General features: G+C 40.9%; 2 protein-coding genes across 2 annotated transcripts in view; one reads left to right on the top strand and one right to left on the bottom strand.

Annotated features, from left to right (window-relative positions):
* KATNAL2 (katanin catalytic subunit A1 like 2) overlaps nt 1-23,157 on the top strand; it is a gene marked incomplete at its 3' end in the record, with an annotated part of 90,744 nt that overhangs the window by 13,449 nt on the left and 54,138 nt on the right. The gene's annotated exons all lie outside the window — the stretch shown is intronic.
* LOC309970581 (elongin-A-like) lies at nt 74-23,157 on the bottom strand (the record flags this gene model as incomplete). The annotated part of the gene is given in 4 exon segments (XM_082853045.1): nt 74-693; nt 696-1,495; nt 1,917-2,450; nt 23,144-23,157. Coding segments are annotated over 4 exon segments (1,968 nt in total).

Here is a 23,157-nt window from a genome sequence, read left to right as displayed (position 1 = left end):
AAGTCCCATTCCCTAACACCCACTGCCCTTGTATTCCTCCTCTGGAATTCCAGCTCCAAGGCAAGGCCTCAATTTACTGTCGGGAGAACCTGTTCTTGAAATCTTTAATTGTCTTGGCCATCATGGGGGTGATTTTCTTTGCAGGTTTCCTGCTGCAGACGACCCGCGGCAAGTGGGTACTGGTGGTGCTTGAGCAGGCTCTGGCTGGCTCCTCATGGGTGAGGTTAAGGCTGTTTCTGCTGGAGGGAGTATGGATGGTTCCTGTGGGGTACAGGGCTGGTTTGATCTTGACTTTTTCAGGGGCAGCTGCTTCTCCTATTTCAAACTTCTCCTGCCTCCTTCGAACGTCAGAAGGTGGCCTGGCCAGAGAGTTGAGAAGGATCATCTTTGCTTGTTGGCCTTTGGGCTTATTGGCTCGTGCAGATTGGATATTCACTGTCAGTGCTTGAAGCCCCTGCTCTCGGGCATCCTGAAGCCGCATGTACATCTCTCGCCATGTCTCGTGCTCTTTTGGCCTTTCTTTCCTAAAGTTTTGGTGAGAGTGAATTTTCCATAATTTGTCTGTTTCTTGGACTAATGCATGATTGTATTTCTCTATGCGATACAGCTGATCAGGTGTACAGCTCTCCAAGATGGGTTCAAGAACTGAATATGGGACTCCTCCCACTTTAAAGATTGAATTGATGTTGTTTTAAGTACCCAGATGCACTGCTGGCGCAAGGTCATCATTTTGGCAAGATAGGCACACTTGGAGCCAGAAAACACTTGCATCTTAGAATTCATTCTGTGTCCAGTAAATCCAACTTCTTCCTCTTCCTGGGGTGAAGACAGTGCTTTTTGCTTTGGTCCTAAGGAGGACATCAATCCAGAGGCAAGAAGTGGACGGTCATTGGCCTGGACCCTGGGTAATGGGAGGTCCGGCCACACTGGTGCATCAGTGGGGACTTTTTCCAGCTTGGCCCAGACGTTTCCAGAGGGCTGCAGCTTCTCTGATCTGTTTTCATTCACCTTAGGTAGTTCCTGAACCAAGTCCAAGTTTTCACTTGAATCATATTTTTTAGGTCCTTTTTCTTCAAGAGCAGTGGCTGAAGTTTTCATAATCTTTTTCTTTTTCTCCCTAGGCTGGTTGTGGTTGAGGTATGACTCAAAAGACATGGTGGGCGGCTTGAATTCATTATCCATATCCACCTCCTCACCTTTAGGGAGGGAGCCCTCAGGCTTTCCATCCAAATGAGGAGGTCTTACTTTCCCTTCTTGAATCTTTTGGTTATTGGAAACCTTCTCTTTCACCTTGGGTAACAGGCCTCTTGTCCCCTCTGCTATGTCCAAGCGGTCGAGACGCTGCTTGTTTTTGTCCGGTTTGATTTTCTCGGAGTCTTCGTGCTTTCGCTTTTTAAGGTCTGAAGCTTGTCTGAAGGGAGGTAAAACCTGGATGCCGCGACCCTCTCTTTCCTTCTCTTTCTCGACACCACTAGAGGGCGGATTCTCGTTTGCGCTGTTCCGGGGTGGGGGGGGGAGACCGCGGCCTTTCCTCTGGAGAAGGCCAGGCCTGATTTTTGTCTGGTCAAAGCAGAGGACTTCTCGTGTCCCTTGGTACAGACCAGGCGTTTGTCCCTGTGGGGAGGCTGGTGTCCCCTGCTTAGACTCCCAGCCCCTCTCCCCTGGGGTGCACCCAGGCGGCGGTCCAGTCTGGCCCGAGGGGCATCTGAGGGGCCTTCTCCAGGCCTCTGCTGTGCAACACGGGCCTCCGCCAGGCGTCTGTGACAGTCCCCGTACATCAGACAAGGACGGCTAGACTGAGGAGACCAGCTGTAACCAGATGATCCCCGCCCCGAAGAATAAACTGGGGAACCCCCGCGGCACCGCCGTCTGTCCTCGCCCCTCTCCCGGCCGTGGGACCCGTGGCAGGGCCTCACGAGCTCTGAGGAGTGTCTGTGTAGCTCTGGTCTGTGCTCGCGGCCGTGCAATCCGTCTCTGCGGGCTGCGCGGTGTGCGTGACCGTGCCCCTCCATCGCCTCCTTCGCCGAAGGAGCGTCCTCTGGGGGCTGTTGGGAATCGCTCTTCCCCAGGTCCCTCTCGGCAGGCTCGGGGTTTCCGTCCACCGGAACCAGCCTCCTCCACAGCGCCGCCAGGTCCCGGCCAGGCTTCCGACGCTCTGGCGTTTGTGCCCTCGACTGGCCGTCGGGCCGACCCCGCTCTCCGTGAGAACGGCCGCCGGAACGGGCGAGGCCAGTGGCGCTTCTGGTCTCTTCACGGCCTCCTCCACAACCTGGTGCCCGGACGCCGCCGCCCGGCCCTGCCCTGCCCTGCCCTGCTCCGAGCTCCCCCGGGTGCACACGGCGCGGCCCCGCCTCTGGCGCTCGGGGCGCGGAGCCCCCACGGGAACGGCCACCAGCGCGCGTCCGGGACGCAAGGAAGCCCCAGTGCCCTCTTCCTGAGGGGGCTGAGAGCTGTGCCCAAATTACATCACCACCAGTCGGGAGTCCCTGGGCCGCCCCGTCCCACTTGGGTCCCGAGAGCAGCAGGAATCAATCAACAGTGACGACAACCCTAGCGCTGTGCGCTTGCCATCGACTAATTCCAGCCTCTACACAACCAAAGAAGAGTTATATTATCCCCATTGTACGGGTGAGTAAACTGAAAGTCTTAGAATTTATTAGATCTAAGAATTCCTGACAGTTATTTTTATTTTGTTTTCAATATTCTCAGTAGTATAAATTGACAGTTCTAATGATTACTTATGTAATAATAAGTCAAGCTTAAAGAAATAATAGGTAACAAACAGAATAAATAAGTAAAACCACCACGTTCCCACAACCCAGATACACTAAGGTATTATTACCCAACAGTGAACCTTGGTGCATATCCATATATCTTTCCAGATCCTTTGCTATGTGTGTATATACATATACATGCACACACCCGTATATTTTATCAAAATGAAATTGTATTGTAAATATTGTTCTTTAACCAACTAGTTCTCTAACCAGAGTGCAAAACAGGATCATGCATTGTATCTGGTTGTATCCCCCATGTCTCTTTGAATTTGCGCAGCTTCTCCCATCCCCTACCTTCTCTATTTCTATTTATTTTATTTATTTTATCTTCTAGTTTTATTGAGATATAATTGACATACAGCACTGTATAAATTTAAGGTATACAGCACAATGATTTGACTTGATACATCATGAAATGATTATCACAAGTTTAGTGAACATCTAGCATCTCATATAGAGACAAAATTAAGGAAATAGAAAAAAAATTTCCTTGTGATAAGAACTCTTGGGATTTGCTGTCTTAACTACTTTCATATATAAATACAGCAGTATTAATTATATTTATCATGTTGTACATTATATCCCTAGTACTTATTTATCTTATAACTGAAGCTTGTACCTTTTGACCACCTTCATCCAATTCCTCCTCCCTCCACCTACTGCCTCTGGTAACCTCTTTTTCTATGAGTTTGTTTGTTTGTTTTGAAGTTTAATTCACTTACCATACTATGTTAGTTCCTGTTATATGACATAATGACTTGATATACATTCGATTTATATAATTTCAAAATGATCAACACAGTAAGTCAGTTTTGAGCTGTCATCATACAAAGATATTATATAGTTATTGACTATATTCCCCACACTGTGCATTTCCTACCCGTGACTCATTTATTTTGCAGCCAGAAGTTTGTTCCTCTTAATCTCCCTCACCTATTTCTTTCCTCCTTCCCGCTCCCCTCTGGCAATCACCTGTTTGTTCTCTGTATCTATAACTCTTTTTCTGTTTTGTTATGTTTGTTCTTTTGTTTTGTTTTTTAGATTCCACATATATGTGAAACCATATAGTATTTGTCCTTCTCAGTTGGATTTATTTCACTTAGCATAATACCCTCTAGGTCCATCCATGTCATTGTAAATGGCAATATTTCATTCTTTTTTTATGGCTGAGTAATATTTAATTGTATATATATGCCACATCTTCTTTATCCATTCACCTATTGTTGGGCAATTAGGTTGCTTCCATATCTTGGCTATTGTAAATAATGCTGCAGTGAACGTAGGGGTACATAGATCTTTTCTAATTAGTGTTTTCATTTTCTTTGGATAAGTACCCAGGAGTGGAATTGCTGGATCATATGGTAGTTCTATTTTTAATTTTTTGAGGAATCTCCATACTGTTTTTCATAGTGGCTGCACCAATTTACATTCCCAGCAACAGTGCAAGAGGATTCCCTTTTCTGCACATCTTCACCAACACTTGTTATTTGTTGTCTTTTTGTTAATAGCCATTGTGACAGGTATGAGGTGGTATCTCATTGTGGTTTTGATTTGCATTACCCTGATGATTAGTGATGTTGAAAATCTTTTCATCTGCCTGTTGGCTATCTGTATGTCTTCTTTGGAAAAATGTCTATTCAGATCCTCTGCCTGTTTTTTAATCCGGTTGTTTGTTTTTTGATGTTGAGTTGTATGAGATCTTTGTATATTTTGGATATTAACCCCGTATTGGATATATTTTTTGCAATTATATTCTCCCATTCAGAATGTGGCTTTTCATTTTGTTGATGGTTTCCTTCGCTGTGCAAAGCCTTTTACTTGGATGTAGTCACATTTGTTAATTTTTGCTTTTGTTTCCCTTGCCTGAGGAGACATATTCAAAAAAGTATTACAAAGATCAATGTCAAAGAGCATACTTCCTATGTTTTCTTCTAGAAGTTTTATGGTCTCAGGTCTTACATTTAAGTCTTTAATGCATCAAGTTTATTTTTGTGCATAGTGTGAGAGAGTATTCTGGTTTGATACTTTTGCGTGTAACTGTCCAGTTTTCCCAACACCATTTATTAAAGAGGCTGTCTTTTCCCCATTGTATATTCTAGCCTCCGTTGTTGTAGATTAACTGCTCATATAAGTTTTGGTTCATTTCTGGGCTGTCTATTCTGTTCCATTGATCCATGTGTCTGTTTTTGTGCTAGTACTATACTGTTTTGATGACTGTAGCTTTGTAGTAAAGTTTGAAATCAGGGAGTGTGATACCTCCAGCTTTGTTCTTATTTTCTAAAGATTGTTTTGCCTAATATTTTGTTGAGGATTTTTACATCTATGTTCATCAGTGATATTGGCCTGTAATTTTCTGGGTTTTTTGTGATGTTTTTGTCTGCTTTTGGCATCAGGGTGATGCTGGCCTCATGTTTGGAAGAATGTGTTTGGAAGTGTTCCTTCCTCTGCAGTTTTTTGGAATAGTTTGAGGAGGATAGGTTTTAGCTCCTCTCTAAATGCTTGGTAGAAATCACCTGTGAGGCCATCTGGTCCTGGACTTTTGTTTGTCGGGAGTTTTTTTTTATTATTATTATTACTGTTTCAATTTCATTACTGGCAATTGGTTTGTTCATATTTTCTATTTCTTCCTGATTCAGTCTTGAGAGATTGTACATTTCTAGGAATTTGTCCATTTCTTCTAGGTTGTTCATTTTATTGGCATATAATTGTAGTTACCTCTTATGATCCTTTGTATTTCTGTGGCGTTGGTTATAACTTCTCCTGTTTCATTTCTGACTCTGTTGATTTGGGCCCTCTCTATTTTTTTCTTTTTTCTTCTTCTTTTTTTTTTTTTTTGCAGTACGCGGGCCTCTCACTGTTGTGGCCTCTCCCATTGCGGAGCACAGGCTCCGGACGCTCAGGCCCAGTGGCCATGGCTCACGGGCCTAGCTGCTCCGTGGCATGTGGGATCTTCCCAGACTGGGGCACGAACCCATGTCCCATGCATCGGCAGGCAGACTCTCAACCACTGAGCCACCAGGGAAGCCCTCTATTTTTTTCTTGATGAGTCTGGCTAAAGGTTTATCAAGTTTGTTTATCTTTTCAAACAACCAGCTCTTAGTTTCATTCATCTTTTCTATTTCTTTTTTTAGTCTTTATTTCATTTCTGCTCTGATCTTTATGATTTCTTTCCTTTTATTAATTTTGTGGGTTTTTTCTTTCTCTAGTTCCTTTAGGTGTAAGGTTAGGTTGTTTGAGATTTTTCTTGTCTCCTGAGGTAAACTTGTATTGCTATAAACTTCCCTGTCAATATTGCTTTTGCTTTGTCCCATAGATTTTGGATAGTGTTTTTTTGTTTTAATTTTCTCCAGGTTTTAAAAATTTTGTCTTTGATTTCTTCAGTGATCCATTGGTTGTGTAGTAGCATATTGTTTAGCCTCCACATGTTTGTGTTTTTGCATTTTTTTCTTGTATTTGATTTCTAGTCTCATAGTGTTGTTATTGGAAAAGATGCTTGTTTTGATTTCAGTTTTCTTCAATTTACTGAGACTTGTTTTGTGGCCTAGCATGTGATCTATCCTGTAGAATGTTCCATGTGCACTTGAAAAGAATGTGTATTCTGCTGCTTTTGGATGGACTGTTTCATGTATATGGATATGATCCATTTGGCCTAATGTGTCTTTTAAGGCCAGTGTTTCCTTATTGATTTTCTGTCTGGATGATCTGTCCATTAATGTAAGTGGGGGTTGTTAAATTACCTTACTATTATTGTAATACTGTCATACTGTCATACTGTAATACTGTTTTCCCCTTTCTGTCTGTCAATATTTGCTTTATGTATTTAGGTGCTCTTATATGGGGTGCATATATATTTACAATTGTCTTCTTGGATTGATCCCTTGATCATTAGGTAATGTCCTTCTTTGTTTCTTGTTATAGTCTTTGTTTTAAAGTATTTTACCTGATATAAGTATTGCTACCCTGGCTTTCTTTTCATTTTAGTCTGCATGGAATACCCTTTTCCATCCTTTCACTTTCAGTCCATGTGTGTCTTTAGATCTAAAGTGAGTCTCTTGTAGGCAGCATATATACGGGTCTTGTTATTGTGTGCATTCAGCCACTCTATGTCTTTTGATTGGAACATTTAGTCCATTTACATTTAGAGTAACTATTGATAGATATGTACTTATTGCCATTTTATTAATTGTTTTGGGGTTGTTATTGTAGTTCTTTTTCTTTCTGTCTTCTTTTGCTCTCTTCCCTTGTGATTTGATGACTATCTTTAGTGTTATGGTTGGATTCCTTTCTCTTTTTGTGTGTGTGTATCTATTATGGATTTTTGGATTGTGGTTATCGTGAGGTTTATATATACCAATATATATTTTAAGATGCTGATCTTTTAAGTTCAAATACATTTTAACAATCCTACATTTTTACTCCCCCATGTTTATTGTTTTTGACATCATATTTCCCATCTTTTTGTTTTTTATATCCCTTAAATACTTAATATGGATATAGATGAGTCTAGTATGCTTGTCTTTTAACCTTCCTACTAGTTTTACATGTGGTTGATTTACTACCTTTATAGGATATTTGCCTTTACCAATAAGATTTTTCCTTTCATAATTTTCCTATTTCCAGTAGTGGTCTCTTCTTTTTCACTTAAAGAAGTCTTTTTAACATTTCTTGTAAAGCTGGTTTGGTAGTGCTGAACTCCTTTAGCTTTTGCTTGTCTGTAAACCTTTTGATCACTCTGTCAAATCTGAATGAAAGCATTGCCAGATAAAGCATTCTTGGTTGTAGGTTTTTCCGTTTCATCTCTTTAAATACATTGCCACTCCCTTCTGGCCTGCAGAGTTTTTGTTGAAAAGTCAACTGATAGCCTATGGGAGTTTCCTTGTACTTAACTTGTTGCTTTTCTCTTGCTATTTTTATCTCTCACTTTAACTTTAATTTTTGCTATTTTTATTACAATATGTGTTGGTGTGGTCCTCTTTGGGTTGATCCTGTTTGGGAATCTCTGTGATTCTTGGACCTGGATGTCCATTTCTTTTCACAGGTTAGGGAAGTTTTCTACTGTTATTTCTTCAGATAAGTTTTCTACCACTTTCTCTCCTCTTCTCCTTCTGGGACCCTATAATGTGAATGTTAGTACCTTGATGTTGTCCTAGAGGTCTCTTAAGCTATCCTCATTAAAATTTTTTTCCTTTCTTCTGTGCAGCTTGTGTGATTTCTACTACTCTGTTTTCCAGCTCACTGATCCATTCCTCTGTATCATCTAATCTACTGCTGATTACTTCTAGTGTATTTTAAAATTTCAGTTACTGTATTCTTTATCTTTGGTTCTTCTTTATGTTTTCTAACTCCTTATTAATAACTTCCAACTTCTCACTCTGCTCACCCGATCTTCTCCTGAGTTCTTTGAGCATCTTTACAGTTACTACCTTGAACTCTTTATTGGGTCGATTGATTATCTCCACTTCACTTAGTTCATCTTCTGGGGTTTTATCATGTTCCTTCATTTGAAACATATTCTTCTGTCACCTGATTTTACCTAATTTGCTTTTATTTACCTAATTTGTTTTTATTTCTATATATTTGGTAGGTTGATTATGTTTCCTGACCTTGGAGAAGTGGACTTTTGTAGATGTCCTGTGTTTCCCAGCAATGCACTTCCCTCTGGTCACAAGAGCTATATGCTCTAGGGGTGCCCCCTATGTGGGCTGTGTGGGTCCTTCTGTTGTGACAGGCTGACTACTGTGGGTGGTCTGGTATGCCTGGCTGGTTTATATATAGCAATATATATATGTATTTAAAAAATCTGGTTTGTTGTCAGGCCCTGTCTTGCGCTGAAGCTGCTAGTCACTGGTGCGTGAGGCGGGGTCACAGGGCAGCTGGGTACAAGGCCCTGGTGTGTTCTGGGGCTAGTGCTGGTCCGCTGATGGGTGGAGCCAGGTTCTAGGATGGTGGTTGTGGGGCTAGGTGTCCCAGATCCACTAGATGGCCTGCTGGTGTGGGACCTGTTCCTGACACAGCTGTCTGTGGGATCTGGGGTGTCCTAAAGCTGGTGTTGGCCTGCTGGTGAGTGGGGCTGGATCCTGGGGTTGGGGGGATCCTGGGGCTAGTGTTGGCCTGCTGGTGGATGGGCCCAGGGCCAAGGGGTTCCCAGGACTAGTGGCAGCCTGCCGTGGGTGAGGCTGAGGCCCATGAGGTCCCAGGGCTAGTGCAGGTTCACTGGTGTGAGGGTTCTGGGGAACAGGACTGAGTCCCGGGGCAGCTGTGGGCTCGGGGGTATTAAGGCAGCTAGCCTACTGGTGGGTGAGGTTTTATCCCCACCTATCTAGCTACTTGGCCTGAGATGTCCCAGTACTGGTGCTTCCAGGCTGGTAGGTGGGGCCAGTCCCAGCACTAATAAGCTAGAGGGAGGATTCCAGAATGGCATTGGCCAGCAACAGTGTCCTTGTGGTAGAACAAGCTTCCAAAAATGGCTGCCACCAGTGTCTGTGTCCCCAGGGTGAGCTCCAGTTTCCTCCCACCTCTCTAGGAGGCTCTCCAAGATCACCAGGTGCATCTGACTCAGGCTCCTTTCAAATTATTGCCTCGGCCCTAGGTCCCAGCACATGTGAGATTTTGTGTGCATTTTAAAGATGAAGTCTTTATTTCCCACAGCCCTCTGGCTCTCCTGAAAGTAAGCCCCACTGGCCTTCAAAGCCAAACATTCTAGGTGCAGGACCCCCAGGCTCAGGAGCCTGATGTGGGGCTTGAACCCCTCACTCCTTGTGGAGAACCACTGCAATTGTAATTATCTTCCCATTTGTGGGTTGCCCACCCACGGGTATGGGTCTTGACTATACAGCATCTCTGCCCTTCCTACCTGTCTCATTGTGGTTCCTTCTTTATGTCTTTAGTTGTAGAAGAACTTTCCTACTAGTCTTCTGGTCTTTCTCATCACTAGTTGCTCTGTAAATAGTTGTAATTTTGGTGTGCCCATGGGAGGAGGTGAGCTCAGGGTCTTCCTACTCCACCATCTTGGCCGTTCTCTCCTATTTTATTTTATTTTATTTTATTCTTTATGTATTTATTTATTTTTTGCTGTACGCGGGCCTCTCACTGTTGTGGCCTCTCCCATTGCGGAGCACAGGCTCCAGACGCGCAGGCTCCGGACGCTCAGGCTCAGTGGCCATGGCTCACGGGCCTAGCTGCTCCGCGGCATGTGGGATCTTCCCGGACTGGGGCATGAACCCGTGTCTCCTGCATCGGCAGGCGGACTCCCAACCACTGCGCCACCAGGGAAGCCCTCTTATTTTATTTTTAATGACACTAACCTGTTCAAGAAACCATGCCAATTGTTTTGGAGAACATCTCCCTTTCTACAGTTGTCTGATTGTTTCCTCAAGGTTTCACCTGCTGTTCTATCCCTGGTGAGACTGTGGTGTCACCTTACTGTGATTGCAGTCTGATCTCTCCATCATGCAGCTGTGTTGCAACTAGAAAGTAGCCTGTCCATAATCTAGTTCCATGTTTAATAACAATGGCATGGCACAGCAAGTCCCCTGTGTTTCAGTAGGCTTTATACTTCCCTGAAATCCCCAATTCTATAACCAGTTCAAGCTCAGGATTTACAACAAATGCCTCCCTTCATGGAACACCGTTCCTGAGCGTAGCTGACCTGTTCTGATTTTGTATTAAATACAATAAATACCTTCCCTGGATCTGTAGATACCCCTTCTGGCAGTTCTAGTGCTTTGCCAAGTTGTGCAGCATTTGGAACTTGGGAAGTTTCTTGGTAGAAACAGGAGATAATCAGGAAACAAATTAGAACCTATGGGTATATATATTCAAGCTTTTAAGTGAATATAAGATGCAAGGACTGTAAAATAGAACTATAATGAAAACATTTGAAAGAAGAAATGTGTCCTTTTTAACTGTTTGTTTTTGAGATGGAAAGCTTAATGCAAAATTTAGATCTTATTACAGAAATTGAAACAAGCTCATGCAAATTAATCTCCATTGCACCCATAAAAAAGAAATTAAAAGCACTAATGCTGTTTGTGGTGTATATACAGTAACATTTCCTAAATATCTTCTGGGTCTAAAGCTAGGAATGATATTCAGTGTTTCTTTTCCTCAGGCTACAGTATCATAGGATTCAATTTTGAATCTGATAATGTAGGCATTTTTGTTGCACAGTAGCCCACAAAGGAAATGAAGGAAGTAGAAAACAGCCAGATTATTGAAGCAGAGACAAATGAGACACCCCAGTTAGATGCTCACTTCTGGGCCTCCTTTCTTTGGTAGACAGAAACTAATTGAGCATCTAATTGTGTCCATTTCAGGGGCACACCATCTTTTACAGTTTAAATTGACCATTGGTGGTGGCCTATTCTTAGTCTTTTAATTCAGAAGACAATTTTCTATGGTAATTTGAATGGCATGAGTAGAAAGGTGTTATAGATCTGGCAAACTTTATACTTTTAATTAACAAATTTATAAGACCGTATTCTGTGTTTCAAGTAACCTCACGCCTTAAATACTTAACACTAGGTATTTGAATAGAGTTTTCTTATCTCTCCTTAAATTCTGAATTACCATCAAACTTAAAGCAGAAGTAGCATTATTATTTTAAGGCCTGGGCACCCCAACTATAAGCTGTTTCACAGTCTGCATGGTAAGAAAGCCATTTTTGAAGCAACCTCATTATCAAACAATTCTAAGTCACTGAACCAGAGTATCCTTCAGTCCCCATCATCTGCTGTAGAGATCAGGACTGTTTGCCAAACTTTGTGATTCCAGCCATAAAGCCCTAGAAATACTCTTGATTGGAGTTGGGACAGCTGTCGTTTTCCAGGAATATAATAAAAACTTGGCACAAGTCCCTCTGATAGAATGTTTATAGTCTTTCAAGAATATGATCAACATTGCTCAGATCAGCTCAGGATCCGGAAGTCCATCCCAAGAATTAGAGCTTTGCCTTCCTATTCATCCTGAGGTACCATGAGTTCACTAGGTCAGTGGTGTTCACTGTTTAAGCGACTCTCCAGGGATTCTAAAAGGAATTTGAGGGAGATTATTCTGACAAATCCTCCAGCTCAAGTTTGGTGAGGGCAGCTGTGAAAGCCAAAGCTCTCCCTAGGGATAGTGGACAATAAGACTCCTATGTTTCTCTCCCTCAGTGTATATGCACATGGAGGGAGGGAGGTAAATTCAGGGGGACATGGGAGTAGGAAGTGTAGTGTGGAGGAGGAGCTGCCTTTGGGTGACTTTGTCTGGATCTTTCCCTCCTAGTGAATGGAACACCCAAGGCCAGCATCAGTGTCAGGACATTTCTCACCCCACCCCCATATCTACTGATGGAGGAGAGGGGAGGGAACCCAGATGTCAGAATGGCTCATCTGCCAAGGTGATGATGGAATTCCTTAGCCTGGAAGTGTTTTGATCTGTGAACAGTTGAACCCAAGCCAACGTGTTTCTTTGCTCTTTACTTGCCAAAGTATTGAAGTTAAACAATTCAGAAGTCTATGGATAAAAAATTGAGCCACTGTGCCCCCATCCCTTTCCTCTACCCGGAGGTAACTACACATCTAGATGTTTATTCCTTTTTTTTTCTATGAGTGAAAGAGTGTGGGTATGTATTTCTGTGATTTTTCACCTTACATATGTCTTAGAATTAGGTAGATTTGCATCTGCTCACATAGAAAGATGTTCAAGACATATTATTAAGTGGGGGAAAAAGCAAGATGCCCAACAGTATATATAAAATGATAAAATTTTTTGCAAATTTAAAAGAATTTGTGCATATATATGTTGATATATTCATAAACCCCTTTCAGAATGATTACATGAGAAATTAACAATGGTGGATAGGGTGAAGAGAGAAATGTTTCTTTTTAAACTTTTTGTACTAATCGAAGTTTTTCTTTGTCAAATTTAAACATTACTGTTTTTTTATAGGTTTATTGGAATATAATTGCTTTAAAATGGTGTGTTAGTTTCTGTTGTACACCAAAGTGAATCAGCTATATGTATACATATATCCCCATATCCCTTCCCTCTTGAGCCTCCCTCCCACCCTCCCTATCCCACCCCTCTAGGTGGTCACAAAGCACGAGCTGATCTCCCTGTGCTATGCAGCAGCTTCCCACTAGCCATCCATTTTACATTTGGTAGTCTATATAGTCCATGCCACTCTCTCACTTCGTCCCAGCTTCCCCTTCACCCCTGTGTCCTCAAGTCCGTTCTCTACGTCTGTGTCTTTATTCCTGCCCTGCCAATAGGTTCATCAGTACCTTTTTTTTAGATTCCATGTATGTGCATTAGCATACAGTATTTGTTTTTCTGTTTCTGACTTCACTTTATATGACAGACTTTAGGTCCATCCACCTCATTACAAATAACTCAATTTTGTTCCTTTTTATGGCTGAGTAATATTCCATTGTATATATATATGTGCCACATCTTCTTTATCCATTCATCTGTCGATGGACATTTAGGTTGCTTCCATGTCCTGGCAATTGTAAATAGTGTTGCAATGAACATCGTGGTACATGACTCTTTTGAATTATGGTTTTCTCAGGGTATATGCTCAGCAGTGGGATTGCTGGGTCATATTTTTAGTTTTTTAAGGAACCTCCATACTGTTCTCCATAGTGGCTGTATCTATTTACATTCCCACCAACAAAGCAGGAGGGTTCCCTTTTCTCCACACCCTCTCCAGCATTTATTGTTTCTAGATTTTTTGATGATGGCCATTCTGACTGGTGTGAGGTGATACCTCATTGTGGTTTTGATTTGCATTTCTCTAATGATTAGTGATGTTGAGCATCTTTTCATGTGTTTGTTGCCAATCTGTATGTCTTCTTTGGAGAAATGTCTATTTAGGTCTTCTGCCCATTTTTGGATTGGGTTGTTTGTTTTTCTGATATTGAGCTGCAGGAGCTGCTTGTATATTTTGGAGATTAATCCTTTGTCAGTTGCCTCATTTGCAAATATTATCTCCCATTCTGAGGGTTGTCTTTTCGTCTTGTTTATGGTTTCCTTTGCTGTGCAAAAGCTTTTAAGTTTCATTAGGTCCTATTTGTTTATTTTTTTATTTTATTTCCATTACTCTAGGAAGTGGGTCAAAAAGGATCCTGCTGTGATTTATGTCAAAGAGTTAAACATTACCTTTAATTCACACTTTCTTTCTATTTGGGAGTGGACAGTAAGTGGGTGGAGAGAAAATACAATGTCTTCAAAATCTTTCCTCGTCAGTGTATATAGATCTACTTCGTTTTTTTTATTGGGGCAAAGTGATACATAGTAAGCCTGTATCATGATTTAGTTAACCACTAATGGACATTTTAGAGTATTTCTAATTTTGGAGGGGAATACACATAATGTTGTATTAGACGTCCTTGAACATTTATTATTTTGCACATGTGAAGTATTTCTATAATATAGTATAATTGATCTAGCATAAATGGTGAGGTATGGAATTGCGGGGTCAGTGGGCATGTGCATGTTTCCTTTTGCTGTATAAAAGTGTTGTACTAGTTTATATTTCCACCAACTGTATCTGAGTACATATTCTTTCACATCTTGCCAACTCTGAATATTATCTGGATAAAAATTTTTAAATTTCTGTGTTAAAAAATTTTGAGATTCTTTTTGAAAGAAGTTTATTTTTTTCCAAATGAACTGAGGAGATATTAACACTACTTAAGGTGGTTTCTTCAAATTTTCTGTGTACTGCAAGTTGTGATAACACCAGAAAGAAAACATAAAGGAAATATCTGCCTAGATGATTTTGTGTTTTCTTTTCTGTCTGGGGAGTCTACCCTGTAGCCACATTGACTCAGCAAGCTTGTTACAGCCAAGTCATCAGAGCAAGTAAAGAAGCATCATTGCCGCATCCCAAGACATGACCAGGCTCTACCATCAGGGTGGTGAGGAGGCCCTCACAGCAGTGTGGGTGATAAGCAGCCCCCCATTTCCATTTTGAATAACTTCAAAATATTACATGAAATCATTTCTATTTCCAGTCATATCATTTATTTTATATTACTCAAAACATTGCTCAAATTATTTACATTCGTTTTAGCCTTTTTCTCCCTAACTCTCCCTGTTTTATGCATTTTAAAACAGTTTTATTGAGATATAATTCATATACCATGCAACTCACCCATTTATTTTTTATTTTTTATTTTTCTAAGATGATGCTTTTTTTAGATTTTTTTTCTTGGCTGTGCCGGGTCTTCGTTGTGGCATGCAGGATCTTCGTTGTGGCGTGCGGGCTTCTCCGTAGTTGTGGTGTGCGGGCTCTCTAGCTGAGGCACACTAGGGGCTCAGTTGCCCTGCGGCATGTGGGATCTTATTTCCCTGACCACGGATGGAACCCGCGTCCCCTGAATTGGAAGGCGGCTTCTTAACCACTGGATCACCAGGGAAGTCTAACTCACCCATTTAAAGTGTGCGATTCTATGGCTTTTAAGGACAGGGGGTGACGGTTAAGGGATGCAGAGTTTCTTTTTGGGGTAATGAATATGTTTTTAAATTATCATGGTGATAGTTGTATAAATCTGATCTGGGCTCTACCCAGGTGATCACCTTTAGGAAATTCAGGGCTGTCAGCCAAAGCCAGTGCAGTGTGTGTCGTACTGAGGAGCACAAGCAAAACACTCCCGGCTGTTTTTTCTCAGCATCTTAGTCATAAGGGACCATTTGCATTAGTGCGTGTTTAGATTAGGAAGAAGCACGTGCTTTCAGAGTGAAGGATGGAGGGTCTCTGAACTATATGAACAAAGCAACTAACAGCTGTTAAGTACCCACCAAACACTGACCTGAGGCTGGCAGAGCACCCCACAGTTTGCAAAACACCAGGTGGAAATGGACCTGGTCAGTGTCGAGTGCAGTCCCTCTGGAGATATTCATGGCTTTCATGGCTCTTTAATTCAAATCCTTTTGTTCTCAAAGACCTTTGCAAAAATGAGATGGATGGGCTTCACGTACAGCAGGACTGTGTTTTTCAGGAATTAAAGACATAATCTCCTACAAGACGCACTCCTCCTGGTGCCGCAGGGTGACTAACTGAGGTCTAGCCAGTAATTGCTTTGAAATGGTCACTAAAATTGTGAGATTATGTTTGAGGAATTATAAGAGACACCATTTGTTGCTATGTGAGCTCAGCTAAGACTGGCAACCACGGTTGTTTAATTTGGGCAAATTTGGCACAATTTTTGGCAGATTAGAACAGCAGCTTCTCTCTGGTCAGATGTGCAGGGGCCGGAGTGGACACTGATGGGAGGGGTTAATGCAGGGGAGGAGTTGATGCAGGGAAGGGCACAGGTCGGAACCAGAGACCTCGGTTCTGAGTCTAACCCCCAAGCATGAGTTTGAGAATGTGGACATTTAGAAACATATCCCATCAATCTTATTACTGCTTGTTTAATATGCAGTTTTATTTTGAAAACTTGATTTGGACTAAATTTTGTGATGATTGTCATCTTTTTTATTATGTAAGTAGTAATTTGGAACTACCTGAATTTCATGAAGTACTTCCCTTCCTCATACACTAGATGGCACTACAGGCGAGGCAAATCAACTTAGAAAAATAGAGACTTTGACTACCAAGGCTAATTTTGGTAAATTAGAAAGGCTTCAGTCTTCACCAAGAGTTGTTGTGTCAGCATCTTCAGAAAGATGAGGGAAAACTGCCAGTGTTGGACATCTTAATAGGATGTCATTTTGTATAGTGGCTTTCAAGTTTTTTTTTTACTGTGACCAATTGTGAGACGTCTTAGACTGGGATCCAGTGGACACACACATGCAAACGCAACAGAAGTTTCACGAAGCGATACTAAGCCTTCTTACCTGTTATGCATTCTGTGATAATTCTGTTGCGTTGAACTATGCTGCTTGTAGCCCATTGATTTCATGACCTGTAGTTTGACAAAAACAGTTTTCTAGTGGACCTATCAAGAAATATCAGTATCTGCTTAGCACTTGGCACCATGCCAGGTACTTGGGGGGCCATGAAGAAATACTTAACTATACTTCTGTTTTCTGGGAAAGAGAAGAGTTAACTTGAGAAGCCTTAGAGAGCAACCCTGTAAGACACTGTAAAATTATGCCCCCAGACTAAAAAAACTGTGGAAGCAGATAATTGAAGTGAAGATATTATGGAATAGCTGGATCATACTTAAGCTCTTACTCTGACATGAATTTTTTTTTTTTTTTTTTTTTTTTTGCGGTACGTGGGCCTCTCACCGTTGTGGCCTCTCCCGTTGCAGAGCACAGGCTCCGGATGCGCAGGCTCAGCGGCCATGGCTCACGGACCCAGCCGCTCCGTGGCATGTGGGATCTTCCCGGACCGGGGCACGAACCCGTGTGCCCTGCATCGGCAGACGGACTCTCAACCACTGCGCCACTAGGGAAGCCATGATATGAATTTTTTGGGGGGAAATTACATACTGTGAAACAAAAGTAGTCACAAGAAATACATGTGTATTCCATTCATATAACATTCAAAAATGTAAAAACTAAACACTGTTTTTTTACGGATGTATAGTTGGTAAAAACCATAAAGAAAAAGGGAGTGATGAGCATAAAAGTCAGGATGGAAGTTACCTCTGGTGGGAGGAGGGGAAACGTCCGAAAGGAACAGCACGAGGGAGTTTCTAAGACACTGAAGGTGCTCTGGGGCTTAACCAGGGTGATGCTTGTTATTATTATTAAAAATGAATGGATGCTTTATACATTCTTCTATATGAATTATATATTTCATAATAATAAAAACATAGCAAAGAAGATTACTGTAATTGCCTTCTTGAGTCTTTAACTCATCTTGGTAAGTTGCTTTCCGGTTTTTTAACTCACTCGGACAAAAGGGGTTTCTTCAAGGACAGAGGTAGAAATGTACCAAAGGTCAGTTTTTAAGAATGACCTGTCATACAGTTTTAAAGCTCTCCAGATGTTATCAGATCTGTCCTTGAGGGCAAATTTGGATTTTAGAAAGAGTCAAAACTGCTAATAAAGTGCGTTCTTAAATTTAGTGAGGCACTACTTCAAATAAGAGGACTCTCCAACAGCTGAGGGGTGATTAAGTTATGGTGCATTCTCTGCAGTCATTAAAAGTCATGTTTTAGAAAAACTTCTAATAACTGGGAAAAATATTTACAAAGTATTGATATTTTTAAGAAGAAAAAGCACAGGTTATCAAAACACATGAGAAGCCTATTTTGTAAGAAGATGGAAAGAATGTGACCAAAACATCTAATTTTTTTCTTGTGCCTTTATGCATTGTCCCAGTTTTCTACAGGGCCACATATTATTTTTGTAAATGTGGGCTGGGGAAGACTGTGGTCATTAATCTACCTTTTAAAAGGTAATCTACCATTTAAAAGAGGAGTTTCAGAAATATTTTGAGCAATGGAATAAAAGCATGACCTGCTGAGGTAACTATGTTGAAGGGTGACTCCATTTAAATATATTAAGTCTGATATATTTGTTTAAAAATCAGTTAATAGTTTAAAAAATAGACATTTTTTTAGATTAGTTTTGGTTTCACAGCAAAATTGAGTGGAAAGGGCTTCCCTGGTGGCACAGTGGTTGAGAGTCCGCCTGCAAATGCAGGGGACATGGGTTCATGCCCCGGTCTGGGAAGATCCCACATGCCGCGGGGCGGCTGGGCCCGTGAGCCATGGCCACTGAGCCTGCGTGTCCAGAGCCTGTGCTCCGCAGCGGGAGAGGCCACAACAGTGAGAGGCCCGCGTACCGCAAAAAAAAAAAAAAAAAAATTGAGTGGAAAGCTGCCCACATATGCACCAGCTTCCCCACACATGCACCAGCATGTGTGGCTGCCCCACACATGTACCAGCTTCCCCAGTATCAACCTCCTGTGTCAGATGAACCTACTTTGACACGTCATTGTCACTCAGAGTCCGTAGTTTACATTAGAGTTCACTTCTGGTGCACATTTTATGGATTTTGACAAATCTTTAATGACATGTAGGCACCATGATAGTATCATATAGAATAATTTCACTGCCCTGAAATTCTCTGTGCTCTGCCTCCCTCCCTCTCCCCCAAACTGGCCACCAAAATCTTTTTACTGTCATCATAGTTTTGCCTTTTCCAGAATGTCATATAGTTGGAAACATACAGTATAAAGCTGTTGACACAAATAGCCAATAAATAATCTATAAAAGGACTAAAAAGGAGTTTTATTTGAGCCAAATTGAGGACTATAGTCCAGGAGACACAGACTCAAGAAGCATTTGAATTATGTTCTGCAGGACTACAAAATGGGGGAGGATTGTAAAGGCAAAAATTGCAAGGTTACAACTAGTTAACATGAATTGTTTATCACGAATTATGATTGGGGCTGGCAAGAAGTAAGGGTGCTTGTTAAGTAAGTATTGGTTGGGTCCAAAATGGTTGCAGCTGCTAGCAGATCTTGTTTTGAGAATGGCTGGTGGTGTCCTTGAGTCTGGTACAGTTCAGAAATTCAAGTTCTTAGTAATGCAGGAACGTGTCTGAAACCATATCCACAATGGCCACCAGGCTCCACTTTGGATGCCTGAACCAGTTACTCCGTTTTGATTTTTAAACGCGTCTTTTCCTTAATGGTTAAAGCAGACGTACAATTTGTCTGATAGGCTGCAGAACAGGCTATTCTATTCAAGCCAAATCACGTATATGCCAGAATGACTTCCCCATACCTCAATATGTGAAAATTTCTTGCACTGTAACCTTTTCACATTGGCTTTTTTTACTTAGTAATATGCATCTAAGTTTCCTACATGTCTTTTCATGGCTTGGTAGTTTATTATTATTTTTTTACTACTGATTAATATTCCATTGTGTGGATGTACCACACTTTATTTATCCATTCATCTACTGAAGGGCATTTTGGTTGCTTTCGGCAATTATGAATAAAGCTGCATCCGCAGCTTCAGTGTGCAAGTTTGTGTGTAAACGTAAGTTTTCAACTCTGGAGTAAATACCAAGGAGTGTGACTGCTGGATCATATGGTAAGGGTATGCTTAATTTTGTAAGAAACCACCAAAATGTCTTCCAGAGTGGCTGTACTGTTTTGCATTCCCACCAGCAATAAATGAGAGTTCCCATTGCTCTACATCCTCACCGGCATGTGGTGGTGTTAGTGTTTTGGATTTTCACCATTCTAAGAGGCGTGCAGTGCTATCTTCTTGTTGTTTTAATTTGTCATTCCCTGGTGACATATGATGTTGAGCATCTTTTTATATATTTATTTACCATCCATATATCTCCTTTTGTGAGGTGTCTGTTCATCTCTTTTGCCCATATTTAATTGGGTTGTTTATTTTCTTATTGTGGAGTTTTAAGAGCTCTTTGTATATTTTTAATAATAGTTCTTTATCAGATGTGTCATTTGTAAATATTTTATCCCAGTCTAAGTCACTATTTTTTGTGTTATATATTTTATTACTTCAAGGATTATAATTTTCCTTAAATCTCCTTTTCTCTTAGACTTCTGAGAACTTGATTTCATTTATTTTAGCCTGAATTCAAAGCAAAACATTAAACTAACAAAAACAACAACAAAATGTGTATAAAACTGTGATAAATAAAATTCAAATTAATTTTTTAAAACAGCAATAACTACCTTATAATGAATTTTTTTTTTTTTTTTCGGTACGCGGGCCTCTCACTGTTGTGACCCCTCCCGTTGCGGAGCACAGCCTCCGGACGCTCAGGCCCAGCGGCCATGGCTCACGGGCCCAGCCGCTCCGCGACACGTGGGATCCTCCTGGACCGGGGCATGAACCCGTGTCCCCTGCATCGGCAGGCAGACTCTCAACCACAATAACTACCTTTTGAGTGGCAGAAACCAGAATACCTTTTCGTTGAAAAAGTGGTACTTACTATACTTCCTTCACAAGCTCTTTGAAACACAGGTTGCTTCATTTTCTTTATTTTCTGGCAGTCTGAATAAAAACTTATTACCTTAAGCAACAAAACTTTATTTTAATAATTTTGGATGGATATCTTTATAAAATAGTGTTTTACCTGCCTACATAAACAGCAAATATTGAACATAACTGACATTGAATCATAAGAGAATAGTGCATTCAAAAAACAACAAGGGAGTTCCCTGGCAGTCCAGTGGTTAAGACTCTGCACTTCCAATGCAGGGGGCGCAGGTTCTATCCCTGGTTGGGGAACCAAGATCCCATGTGACGCATGGTGTGGCAAAAACAAACAAACAAATAAATAAATATTGGGAAACTGCTATATGTCTTAAAAAAAAAAAAGAACAAGATGTTGTGAAAAAGGAACAATCAGAAAATAAGAACAAGCTCTTGAAAAAAAAAAAAAGAACAAGCTCTTGGAAGTTAAAAATATTATTGTCTAAATAATTCTGGAGAGTGGTTCAAAGACAAGGCCAAGGAGGTTGCCCAGAAAATAGAAAAAAGAGACAAAGAAAAGGGACACTATAGGAGAAAAAATCTTAAAAGATAAAAGATCAATCCAGGTTATATCCCGTTCAATTAATAGAGGTTCTTAAAAATAAACTGGAGAAAACATAGGGGAGTAATTTATCACAGAAATAATAAAAGGCATTTTCTTTTAGAACAGAAGCATGAGAATGTCCAGCTCGTCAACGGCCAGCACAGTGAATGGAAAAAGGCTGGCACCAACGAAGTTGTATAATTTCAGAGCACCAGAGTTAAAAATAAGATTCTAAAAGCTTCCTGGGAATAAAAGATCCTTTACCTGCAAAGGAATAAGAATGTTATGCCCTTTCAAACTATCAAATTTTTAAATAGAATAAAAACACTTGCAGGCATGCAAATTCTCAACCACATTTATCTCTGTGTACCTTTACTTTAGCGGATGTGTGCTTTACTAAACCGAACCAGTGACCAGTAAAGAAGACTCCATTTCTAGGGAATCCAATGCAGGAAAGTGTCAAAGGGAAATCCCTGGATGAGCACCCATAGCAGGCCTAACAGTCAGCAACCTAGAGTGGAGAGGGAGGGTGGAGGCTTCAGGGAAGCCATGGCTGGGGGGAGTGTAACTGACACATTGACTGATGTATTTGATGTGTGGAAAGTGATGCGAGGGGCCTTTAGAGGTATGTTGGGATTTGAAAATTAGCAATAGGTATATAGAAAAGTAACCAAATTTTTAACATGAGGCAATTCTTCATTCCAAGGAAAATAATGTTGTCCAGAAATGGTAAAGTAACCACAGTACTTTTTGACTCAGCGACATTATTTACACAGTCATAATAATGTAATCACTGCATACTGCTATAACTGTAAGGGGAGGAGAGGGTGAGAGGTCTGTAAGGCAGCTTACTGCTCATCTGCCTTAACAAGAAGTGAATAGTTTAATGTCTAATATTCATATATTATAAAACAGTGATATGTTTAAAAACATGGAGGCAAATATCAGAAGAAACAGCTAAAGTAATTAAGGTTGTTGCCTCTCAGGAGTGGGGCGAGGGGGTAGTGGAGTGGGACAGAGATTACTGTTTTTCCTTACAAATGTATAGTACCATATTACTGAGCCACACACATGCTACAGCATGGATGAACCTTGATGACATTATTGTAAGTGAAATAAGCCAGTCACAAAAGGACAAATGAGTTCCCCCTATACGAGGAACCTGGAATAGGCAAATTCACTGAGACAGGAAGTAGAATGGTGATGGCAGGGGTTACGGGGATGGAGTTATTGTCTAAAGAATATAGAGTTTTAGTTGGGGAAGATAAAAAGTCCTGAAGATGGATGGTAGTGATAGTTGTGCAATTTGAATATACTTAACGCCACGAAACTGTACACTTAAAAATGGTTAAAATGGTAAATTTTATGTGTATTTTATCACAATGAAAAAGCAACTTAAAATGAAAGAAAATATAGTACTATTTGATTTTTAAGTAACTATGCACTTTTAATTTTATTACATTAATTTTTAGAAAGTTTAGATGAATGCCTGAAAAATTTTTATGTCATCAGTGTGTTTGTGCCTAGATTTTATGACATAATTTGGGCCACTCAAGGGCCTTTTTTGCTTTCATCCAGTTCTTACCTGTGTTCTCCTTAGATAAATGTAAGTTATTTTCAAGTAAGGGAAGTATTAGTGAAAGTAAATATTTTCTGAATACATTTCAGGGGAATTTGAGATACCAGGTAACGTAATGTAGCACATTAATACTGTGAATAAAAGTGCAAATTCATCCAGTTTGAATAAGCACATTTGTTATGCAGGAATGTCCCCTTTATGGCCTCTGCTACTCAGTGGATTTCTAAGTGCTCAGCTGCCGGGTCCCCCTGAATGGATTATTGGAACTCATCTCCACGTTTGTGCAGGGTCTGGGTGGGACTCCGAGTGAATTTAAGATGCAGTAGCAAGTCAGTACCTGTGATGGTACAT

The sequence above is a fragment of the Leucopleurus acutus genome (assembly GCF_964270905.1).
Source record: "Leucopleurus acutus genome assembly, chromosome: 13".
In the NCBI taxonomy this organism is placed as follows: domain Eukaryota; kingdom Metazoa; phylum Chordata; class Mammalia; order Artiodactyla; family Delphinidae; genus Leucopleurus; species Leucopleurus acutus.
Note: the sequence above shows the minus strand (reverse complement) of the source record. Positions and strands in the feature narration are given on the sequence as shown.